The 12,012-nt window shown below is 36.2% G+C and overlaps 1 protein-coding gene across 2 annotated transcripts in view; it reads left to right on the top strand.

Annotated features, from left to right (window-relative positions):
* Window positions 1-10,938: 10,938 nt before the first annotated feature.
* The window catches only part of LOC138696033 (4'-phosphopantetheine phosphatase), a 53,683-nt gene continuing 52,609 nt past the window's right edge, over window positions 10,939-12,012 (top strand). Inside the window, exons 1-2 of one of the 2 annotated variants that reach the window (XM_069820531.1) lie at window positions 10,939-11,233; window positions 11,806-11,906. In XM_069820531.1, coding sequence (XP_069676632.1) covers window positions 11,137-11,233; window positions 11,806-11,906 — 198 coding nt within the window. In that variant the 5' untranslated portion in view covers window positions 10,939-11,136. The remainder of the gene's footprint in view (window positions 11,234-11,805; window positions 11,907-12,012) is intronic. The other variant, XM_069820530.1, reaches the window with a different exon arrangement.

A 12,012-nucleotide genomic window follows, 5' to 3' on the forward strand; every position in this document is an offset into this window, starting at 1 on the left:
CCTCATATAATCCTTCAAGACTATTTCCTCATACCCTTGCATTTATATGGAGTAGGCCTATAATTGAGGCACCTAGTTCCATAAGCGCCCAAGACACAAAACAGTAGTTTGGAGAAAAATTGAATTTTGTGAAACTTGACATCGTATTTACAAATTATCAGGCATAAAGAGCTGAAATTCTATAAAATGTTACTGAGAGAATATCCTAATACTTATAGAAAAATTATGAGTACATGTTTCATTATGAAAAATGTATGTAATTTCAATTTTAATGTATATAAATACAAAATTTCATTGTGAGTTCTGAATTTTTTCTTCAAAGTATGACTATGTTAGTAAAAGAAAACTGCAGTAGTTTTAGCGACTCAGGTAATTTAATAACATATCTTATTGAATAATTTCAAGGGAAAAATTGTTATGGGGCTGGGTATCGAACCCAGGACCTTTGGCTGAGCACGCCAATGCTCTACCGACTGAGCTACCCTGGAACTGTAACCGACACCAGCTCTAATTTTCCCTTTATATCCACATACCTCAAGTCGACTGACAAGACGCCAGAACCCAACACTGAGTGCACACAAACTCTGTGTGACTTGAATTGTGGTTTTCTGTTAACGAACAGTGACAGTATATTATGCAAATCTGGCTTTCAGGTATAGCTCCCTGTGAAGCTGACTTGAATAATTTCAAGGGAAAAATTGTTCTGGGACCAGGTATCAAACCTGAGACCTTTGGCTGAATGCACCAATGCTCTACTGACAGAGCTACCTGGGAACTGTAACCGATACTGGCTCAAATTTTCCCTTTATATTCACATACCTCAAGTGGGCTGACAAGACGCCAGAACCCCACACTGAGTACACACAAACTCTGTATGACTTGAATTGTGGTTTTCTATTAACAAATAGTGATGTATATTATGCAAATCTGGCTCCCTGTGAAGCTGACTTGAATAATTTCAAGGGAAAAATTGTTCTGGGTCCGGGTATCAAACCCAGAACTTTTGGCTGAATGCACCAATGCTCTACTGACTGAGTTACCTGGGAACTGTAACCGATACCAAATCAATTTTTCCCTTTACATCCACATACCTCAAGTGGATTGACAAGACGCTTGAAACCAACACTGAGTCCACACAAACTCTATGTGACTTGAATTGTGGTTTTCTGTTAACGAACAGTGACACATATTATGCAAATCTGGCTTTCAGGTATAGCTCTCTGTGAAGCTGACTTGAATAATTTCAAGTCCGGCCCCGAAAAAAATTTTTCCCTTGAAATTATTCAAGTTACCTTCACAGGGAGTTATACCTGAAAGCCAGATTTGCGACATATCTTATTATCTATACACATTCAACATCAGCATCAGGATCATTCACAGTTGGTCGCAGATTATGAAAAAAGATCTTTTACCTCTCAGGCATGAACTCTAACAGTTTTATAAGATCTGTCAGTTTCACATTTGAGAATTCCCTTGCATATGGATATTTTATAGAAAGGTTTTCCAACAAGTTTCAGAATATTTATTTCATGGACCATAGAACGACCTCGTACATCATTCAGCCAACTGGCTACTTCCCATGTTACTTGATGTATATAATCCACTTTGAAGTGGAACTGGTGTTTATGATACGAAGAAAATTTTATCATTGTCATTGCTCTATGTTGTACTTTCGACCTCCTTTTTGAGAGCTTTGGTTTGTTGATCAAATCAGTGACAACTGCAAAATCTCTAAAGTCCTTCTTACACATTTTTATAACAGTGAAAGTTGTACAGTATGTATCCTGGCCTTTTTAATCACTTCGCATTAACCATCTGGGCAAAATGTACTATGTCCAGGCACAAGAAACTTGTGAATAATTTCGTCAGAGGTTCCAGACTCAGTAAGGGCATGGAATAGTGACATGATCATTATGTTCTTATTCTGTCCAGAACAGGTATCAGCCAGCAACTTATTTCGATTTTTTTTCACTGGCCTGTATTCTTTTTACTTTCTTTTTCTCCTTTATTTGTAGGAATATGTACACAATGCTATAACTTCCATTCTGTCTTACTAAGGTACTGCCAACATAGTATCCTCCTTCAATTCAGAATTATTAACATGGTATATATCTGGTTATGTTGACAGTGCTGAAGATAAATGAAATTCAAAATGCACACATTGTGCTTTGGGCCTTTCTGGAACTGAATTTCATACAAGTTTCCAGAAAGGTGATTCTTATTTATTTTATATTTCAGTTAAGCATTAAAGCAGTGGCGCCAACTTATATGGGCACGTGGGGCCTGAGCCCACCCAATAATTTGTCGTATTATCATCATCATCATCATCATCATCATCATCTTTTCCATTCTTTCCTGGCTTATGAGTGATGCCTTACTGGTGTCATTTATGAGGTACAAATCTGTCTTCGGACAGTTGACTAAACAAGAACATGATATGTGATGGTTGCTTACTGAAGTCAGTAAATTACAATAAGTAAAATTTCAATAAGTCAGGATGCATTGTTGGTGTGCACTTTATTCATCTCTCCTAGTGCCACATAAGGATAGTGCTGAAAAGTTAAATTTAGAAGATGTTTGTGACGAATTTATAGAGAGAAACACATTTGCATCATTCTGTGCTACATAATAGTGAGTCCACTTTCGTATTATCAATTTATAGTTTAAAAGAAATCAAGTCTCCAAGTTAAAATCTTTATGTAATTGTAATGTTCTATTTAATTACTAAAAATCGATAATTGTGCAGAAAAACTTCGCACAAGATAATGCAGAGATTTTTTTTTTTTGTATATAGTTACTAGCTATTACCTGAAAGCCAGATTTGCATGTTGCTAATATTGTTCTAAATCTTTTCCATAGGCCTTTCAAAGCTTTAAGAAAATTAGGCAGTGCATTGTAGACTGTAATATATGAACAGTAAATTCTTTTTTCATAATAGCTTAGACTAACAGAGAGTAGATAGAGATCTGATTTGTGTCTTGTAATAAAATTATGAATGTTTTGATTAGTACTAAATATATCATGGTTTTTAATCCTTCTACATGACATAGTGTTTTTATCTTTTTGTGAACTAATCTACAGTACTCAAACAGACAAACATGTCTCTGTGTTTACTGAGAGATATTCGTTTAAATAGAGTTTCAGACGCTATTGTCTGCAAGTAATGTAAATAATTACGTCAAAATCGCCTCTTACGCGTCTCTAGTCATTTTTAATGTAATAGTCATAGTACTAATGTAGAAAGATGAACAATTTTATGCATTGTGTTGCATACTTTCGATTTAAGTTTTTTTTTGTTCATCGAAATATTTTTATCATCATATCCCTTGCAGTGATAACTAATATAAAATAAATATATTAATTCACAAATGGGCTGAATACATGACATTTCCATGCATATGAATACAAAAAATTGTTCTAAATCATTTGATTTTAAACCAACTCGTCAGAATAAGTAAGGAAAATATTGACACTGGAAGTTCGTGAAATTACTTTTTATTGAATACAAAACTCTCCGTTCACGATCCATGAAAGAGATGAGGAAAGGAAACAGAACCTTTATTTACATAAATAATTATTAAATCTAATGACCAAACTAACTAAGCATGTACTGTATTGAAACTTACAAAAAAAAAAAAAAAAAAAAAAAAGTAGACTATTTTAACCGAAATTCATCATCATAGAAAGTATATATCAACCCTAGACATCCATGTTTATCAAAATTCCTAACGGAGATTCCCCATAGTAAATGAGAAGAGGTTATTTTAATGGGACGATTTTAGTAAATGTTGCCAGTAAAATTTATCTTAGGATCATGGAGACTGAAACGTTGGCATAACAATAGCTAGAATAACAAGGAATATTCAGCATGTCAGCAGATACAATTATGAACACAAAACCAAGAAATATATTAAGAATCAAGTGTTCACCCATATTAATAAACGTCATCAGACAAAATTACAATGTAAAAAAATTTTGGGAGTGAACTTAGTGCTCACCTTGTAACACTAGTTACGATATCACATAGCAATTAGGGAACTTAAGCTGCATTAAAAGCTCAACATTTCTCTGCCCTTGAAAATTAGTTAAAAATCATGAATAATAAAAATGGCTCCTTATGGAGAAAAACTAGGTAATAACAACAGAGACTGACAGGCCTACGCCATTAAAAGTTGATAATAGTTTCCATCTTCTGAAGATAAGATAAAAAATTATTTTTTGCGCAATTATACTTTCAGTTTTTGGTCTACACAACTGGCTTCATGGGTGAATGACGAACAGTCAAGTTGGTAAAAAAAAAACTTTCATTTTCAACCAAATCCTAATATTATTTTATAAGTGCATTTAACAAGGAAGTTCAGTTCTTTAATGATCATACTTAATGAATTCTTCACACCTGTTTAAGTCAAGGATGTAATTAAAAGATATCGAAGAAAGAACTCTACTGGATGTGACTTGATAATTTAGTCTCTATTAGAAAACTTTCCGAGGGAAACCATGCAGTTAAGACGAAATATATAATGCAATTCTTCGACTGACTATTTTCCACAAAATGGAAACGTCTAATATTATAGTACTGTTAACTATGATTCTGAAACCCGGTAGTGATAAAAGTGACCAATCAGTTTTTTTTTTTTTTTTTTTTCAAAATATTTCAGTGTTTGTTTCTGACACAACTTTAAGACTACTACAAGAAATATTGCTTGATAAGCTGTTCGGATTTCGACCACATCATTCATGTTCACAACAACTTCATTGCATTGTGTATGTCATTCTTGATACTCAAGAAAAAATTTGTTTGATTTGGTCTCTTTTTTTAATACAAAGAAGATTTTCGACAAAGTTTGGCATGGTGGCCTGCTGTACAAGATTAAAAATCATATCTCTGGCACTCATATCTGAATCATTACCTAAGTCATATTTGTGCATTCGCAATTTCTTTGTTAAATATGAAACAACGCAATCAACATTATATCTCAAGGTAGTCTGTTAGCACCATTATATATAATTTATACTGCTGATTTTCGAGTACATGTTCAGGTTACAATAAAAACATTTTGCTGGTGATATTGCAGTACTGAGCAAAGTTACTGTTGAAATAACATCTAGGCAACTTCATGAAATCTGTACCCATTGCAACGAATGAAGAATTATCATTGAACCTTTGAAATCTAAAGTTGTCGCCTTTCATTAAAAGAAAAATGTTCTCTGCAATAATCACTAGCTACACAACAGAAACGTTTTGTTCTAATCTAGCAAGATGATTGTTATAATTGGGTTGATGTGTAAATTCGTAACTTTTTTTATTTAATTCAGAAGTATTTATTTTATGTAAACAAAATACATAAACTTATCAAAAATATAAATACTTGGGGGTGTACTGTAAGTAGTAACATGAACTGTTGCCAGGAAGTCAAAAGGAGGATAGTAATGGCAAAGGAAGCTTTTAATACATGGGGAGTAACTTTAATAGTGGCAACACTGCTGTAAAAGCCAAACGAGACAGAGTTCACTGTTGTCACTTCTACCACATGTTAGTCTATGTCTGCCCTCCTCCCCCCAAAAGGATTCTTCCATCCGACTCACAGCGCATGTGCTGTGGAGAGTTGAAGTTAGTCTCCTGTTAGTTACAGCTCTAATCTGTTGTGTTTCGCCATGTTTACAAAGCAGGAACAGCGATCTTGGCTGAAAATTCAATCTGCCCATAGTCATACAGCACGACAATGTCATGACAGTCTTGTTGAGGCATGTGGAGAGATGGCATTACCATATAGAACTGTGGCGACGTGGGTTCGAGCCTTCAACAAGGGACATGACTGTGTGGAAAACATGGCTCGGCCGGGTTGTCCGAGTGTTAGTGAAGAGGAAGTGCAAGCTATTTCCGCGCCATTAGACAACGATTGGACGACAGACACACCCTGTAGCTGATTTGTACCGTTGCTGGGGGTGGGAAGTGTTTTTCCACCCACCACATTCGTCCACACCCCTTTGGAGTAACAGTTAGCGCGTCTGGCCGCGAAACCAGGTGGCCCAGGTTCGATTTCCAGTCGGGACAAGTTACCTGGTTGAGGTTTTTTCCGGGGTTTTCCCTCAACCCAATATGAGCAAATGCTGGGTAACTTTCGGTGCTGGACTCCAGACTCATTTCACCGGCATTATCACTTCATCTCATTCAGACGCTAAATAACCTAGATGTTGATAAAACGTCGTAAAATAACCTACTGAAATAAAAATCCACCACATTCGCCGGACTTAAGTCCCTGTGATTATGACTTATTCCCAAAGATGAAGGAACCACTTTGTGACGTTCAATTCCGGACTGTTCCCGATATTCTGCAGGCAGTAGGGCGGTCCATCAGAAAAATTCCTCAGAACAGGAGTTTCTACAGGGATACTACGGCTTCCATATCACTGGCAACGAGTTGTAGACAATACTGGTTACTACATTGAAAGACTGTAGAAGTTTCACAGATGTATGACTTGTATATAGATGTATCACTAGAACAACTCGGCATACATTCTCGATCCCACCATCAGATTTGAGACACATGCAGATCAACCGCATGAGGTGGACAGTGAAAAGAAACGGATCTATGAACCAACAATCCCGTTCTATAAAGATAAATATAGCCTGTCCCACATTGATGTAATAGGTCTGATGGTGGGGGCACGAGGTACCATACCCTCCTTCTTTGTCAACAAATGTAAAAACCTGGGCCTAACACACAGCATTGTGAAAGAAATAGCCATTAGTGCCCTCAAAGGATCAGTTCAGATATTGAGAAATCATTTGTATGGGAGTGATAATGGAAATTTCAAGTTATCTTAACTGATGGCTGTTGATTAGTTTAGATATCAATTCCAGTAAATCCGTACTATTATTTTTCTCGCGGTATATGGCATTCAAATCATTCTAACCTATCTGATGATATTTTTTCCCCCTTTCTTAACTGTAAATGAGCACAAACGCTACTTAGGTGTAAATTTTTCTGACATTTTGTATATTCGATTTCCTAACCGTTTCAAATGTATATCATTTTACCTTTTAGGTTTGTTTCCAAATTATATGTAATAGCTACGCTTTGTCAGGTCTGGCAACTTTTTCATAAGGGAAGCTAAATTTATTTATTTATAAATAAATAGTTGTCATTATTAAAGTTACAACCTGTGTAGAAAAATGAGCATATTGTGTTGACTTCTGGAAAAAGAACTAAGGAAGAGACTAATGAAGTGTTTTGTGTGGAGTGCGGTATTGTATGAGGTAGAAACGTAGACATTATGACGAAGTGAAGAGAAATGATTGGAACCATTTGAAATATGGATATGGAAAAAAATGGAGTGAATGAAGTGGACAAACAGAATAAGAAATGAAGCTGTACTACAAAGAGTGGGTGAAGAAAGAGTAATTCTGAAACTGATAAGAGGAAAAGAAATTGGCTGGGTCACTGTCTGAGAAGAAACTTTCTACTGAAGGTATAGTGAACGGAAGAAAAGTTCGGAGCAGAAGAAGATATCAAATGATAAATAACATTAAGATACATGGATCATATGCGGAGACTAAAAGGAATGCAAAAAATAGGAAAGATTGGAGAATGCTGGGTTTGCCGTGAAAGACCTGCCCTTGGACAGAATACTATGAATGAATGAATCGATAATATATTCTCTTGTATATGACTGACCCATGTTGTGACAGATTTTCAATTCCACACCTAAAGAAATGTACTGGTTTCGAGTTGAAAAAAAGGTGAATCGAATTTTAAAGAGCAGCTTTGTTACTAAAGGAGATTCTCCAGAAACTGTTGGATAGAGAGCAGGAAAGAAGAAAGCCTGATGGAGCGTGATCAGGATAATAGGATGGAGATGGAATTATCTCCCAACCAAACTCTTGGATAAACACTTTTTTTAATGTTAGTACTTTGTGAATGGGCATTATTACGCTGAAACATCACTTGGTGCAGTCTTTCTAGTCTTTTGCTTGAATTTTGGCTTGAAGGCGAATGAATTGTTGGCATTAAATCTCACCTGTGATGATTACATTCCTCGGAAGCAGTTCATAGTAGATGAAGCCTTCTTTGTCCCATCAGATGCACAACATTAGCTTACATGGATGGACACCAGCTTTTGCACGGAAAGTTGCTTTTTTTGTTACATCATTCCTGTCTGGCCTTGATGATGATGATGATGATGATGATGATGATGATGATGATGATGATGATGATGATGATACCATTTTTCGTCACCAATAACAATCTGGGACAAAAACAATTGATGTTTTTGACGAGTTAAACTGTGATGAAGAAGCAAAGAAGCACAAATGGTAACACACTGTTATTTCTTCTTTTTGCTCAAAATGTATGAAACCCATAGATCCAATTTTAGAACTTCTCCCATGAAATGTAAATGTTCTGCGATGGTTGATTGGCCACAATTCATCATATTGGCCAATTTCCGAGTTGATTGATGTGGATCATCTTGAATTAGAGCTTTTAAATGGCCTTCATCAAAGTCAGTCATGTGAAGACTGCTGTCTGGTGGTGGTTCCACGCTCGACCAGCCTAATTCTACAACAGTGGTATCTCCAAACTAGTGGTACGACGAGACAAATAGCCTACCTGAACCGCAATGGTGACTATGTGGAAAACAGTCAAAGGTACTTAGAACACTGCCTGTATTTTGATTTTCTTGTATGTATTGGAAATTGTATCAGCTTCTTTTATTTCTGGCTAAGTGGAAGAGAAGGCCTGATGGCCTTAACTTCGCTAGTATAAATAAATATTATTATTATTATTATTATTATTATTATTATTATTATTATTATTATGTTTACTGTGTCTGAAAAAAATAGGGGCAAAGACTTTTCGATTCGCCTTCGTAAATTCAAGTCCATGTCTAAGTGACCAGTTCATTTTAATAACTCCGTGGTTCCTATCTACTACATCAACTGAAGAGTTACATAACAAAGTACAGTAGTGGCAAAAAAAACCAGACCGACCCTTGTAGCTGATTTCAGTCTCTTGTTCACTCCAGAGTGTCGGTGCATATTCCTTGGGACTCGAAACCACCTGTGCAGTTCAACAACAGCCACGCAGCTGGTTACTATTTTATAGTCTTTATTGAATGGTTCAGGTGCTTGGGGCGCACTACTATCATGCAAACGTTCGCAGGTTCGATTCCCGTGGTAGGCAATGTTTTTTTTTAAGTATAAGACAGTAATATTCATTGTCACAGCTCATAGACCTAATTTCATTTTAGTAAAACAAAATGTGGATTATTATTTGGCCTAAAAAAATAAAGATTTATTTGAAAGATGCAGCTGGTCTTCCTCTAACAAAACAAAATATATATATTTAAAAGAAAATTACAAAAAAAAAATAATAATAATAATGAAATAAAATAGGCTATTGAACTACTAATATTTTGTCCAATAGCCTTCAGCTTCTCTGACAGCTTCTGCTCGCCTAGGCATGGAATCGACGAGCCTCCAAAAATAGTCAAGATCCTGGGCGATGTCCTCCCAGGCATCAAGAACATGTTCCCAGACCTCATCACAATTCCAAGGTGGTCTGTCTGCAATCAGTTTGCGCATCCTTCTTTTTAGTCTGGCCCACGCATTTTCGATTACGCTCATATCAGGTGAAAGGGGAGGCAGAGCAATCTCTTCGATCTCTGGCCTCTCCGACAACCTTCTCTGAATGCCCATCGATTTGTGTACTGCGTAATTATCCTGCAGGAACAATAATAGTCCATCTGGAGATAACGTTCACGGGTGGAAGGGTAAAACGCGTGCTGCAAAATATGAATATACTGATCCATGCGCAGAGTCCCATCTATCCGCTGTGGCATTCCTGCTCCGTTTCGAGACATCCACCCCCAGAACTTGACGCTAATGCGCCCCTGCTTTGGGTTTGGAGTCACATAAGCACGACTGTGCCGTCGGCCAGCTTTGCGACAGGAGTTGATGGAATTCCCATTGAATTATTGAAATGCTTGGGTGAAGACAAGAAGGAAATTCTATCATTATGCAACAAAATGTATGAGAAAGGCGACTGGCGTGAAGATTTTATGGAGACAGTGTTGCTTCCAGTACCAAAGAAAAATAATGCCAAGAAATGTAACGAGTTTAGGACTATCAGCCTGATATCACACTCGGCGAAAATTCTTCTACGAATACTGAATCGACGTTTATATTCTAAGATAGAAGAACAATTGGAAGAAGAGCAGTTTGGCTTCAGGCAGGGGAAAGGTACGAGAGATGCAATTGGACTGCTATGAACAATCGACAAAAGATACCTAGAGAAGAATAAAGAAGTGTAATATAGTATCTGTGGACCTAGAAAAGGCGTTTGACATAGTGGATTGGAATAAATTGATGGGGATCCTAAAAAAAAAATTGGCGTGGATTGGAAAGAGAGGAGGCTGTTCAGTACCCTTTATATGAAACGAGTCAAAGTCAGGATAGGAGAAGAAGTGTCTAAAGGAAGTGAAATAGGGAGAGGAGTACGAGAATTTAATTGCATGTTTGAGAGGGGAACAACTAGAAATGCTAATTATTAATTAATCTACATTGTCCGAAGTTTCGCGCTTAAATTAAAGAATAATGTTGTCGTAAGTAGTCTTGTTCGATTAAAGGAATAGAATTCTTTTATTAATGTTAAATATAATTATTAGGTAACCCAAGTGCTTGGTTGACATCAAGAGGGCTCTTGGTTGACATAACAAGTAACCTTGATCATGAACTCTTGATTCTTGAAACTCTTCAAGGAAGACAATGACGTTTTCAAGAAGAGTAACCAGTAACGTTACGCTATTCGATCACGCACGTTCGCGCCACAATTTCAATTCGCTAAGAGGATTCTGACCTCTCATTGGCGAGTAGGTTTGTAAGACTACACATGTAATCTAGCAGAACAAGCAGACAGAAATCAGCTGGACGTAAAGAAGGAAATGTTGGATGTTTTGAAACGTAGTGAAGGAGGGGTTATATAATGTCATTTGTAGTGAATTTATTACAATATATTTATGATACTATTGTTAAACTGTTATCGCATTGACAGAAGTTATCGTCTTGCCCTTCACAGCCGTGAAATCGGCGTAAGTTATGTCTGTAACATCTGTAATTGATTTGAACAGATCGGAATGGATACAAAGAGTCATCCCAAAAGTATCAAATTGCCGGATACGGTGGAGGTTTTTGGTAATTTGAAAAATGCCAAAAGGTTCGCAATCGACATAGGTAATATGCCATAGTATTTTGCAGACATCACACAGTTATTTTTATATTCGCCATAGCCTGTATGTTTTTAACCTCAACACAAAAGAGGACTATAATAAACTACAGTTTCAGAGGGATTCAGATAATTTGTCGTGAAAACGTAACTAAATGTTTACGATGTAACGTTACAAGTGCATGTGTATTTGCAGACGAAATAGCACACGCCATTCGCTTGTGAGTACGTTTCTCAGTGGTCTAACTCTGCCAATCAATGTTTTATTTAGGGCATCTTTTAAAACTTAATTTACAATTAAGTTGGAGATTTAAAAGACTGCATTGGTACCATCGAATGTTCTATTTGATAATTTAGTGATGACAATCAACGATTCATAATTATGAGACTTTTCATTAAGGTCTTGCAATAGCTGAGTTTAAAATATGATTTTAAAAATGCAAGCAAGAACCTGCGGAATAATTAGAATTCATTTAAATAGGCAAAAGGCTTAGAAATTTCATTGCAGCACGTCAGCTTGATATATTTTAAAAGATATAGTGGAGTCTTTGTTGTTTGAAACTGTATTTTTATTTTTCAGGAGGTTCTCTCACTAAGATTGCCTATTACTCAACAGTATCTCATCGCAGAGTCTTTTATGAAGTTGAAAAAGAAGATGGAAAACCACAGTCTGCAGATGAGGTATGTTAATATTGAAGGAAATTTAATACATTTGTACTAGTTTCATTTCTAGAAAGTGAAATGCTATTTTAAAATTGAATTCTATGATTAATGTATTATTTAATGT

Source organism: Periplaneta americana, chromosome 3 (assembly GCF_040183065.1).
Source record: "Periplaneta americana isolate PAMFEO1 chromosome 3, P.americana_PAMFEO1_priV1, whole genome shotgun sequence".
Lineage (NCBI taxonomy): Eukaryota > Metazoa > Arthropoda > Insecta > Blattodea > Blattidae > Periplaneta > Periplaneta americana.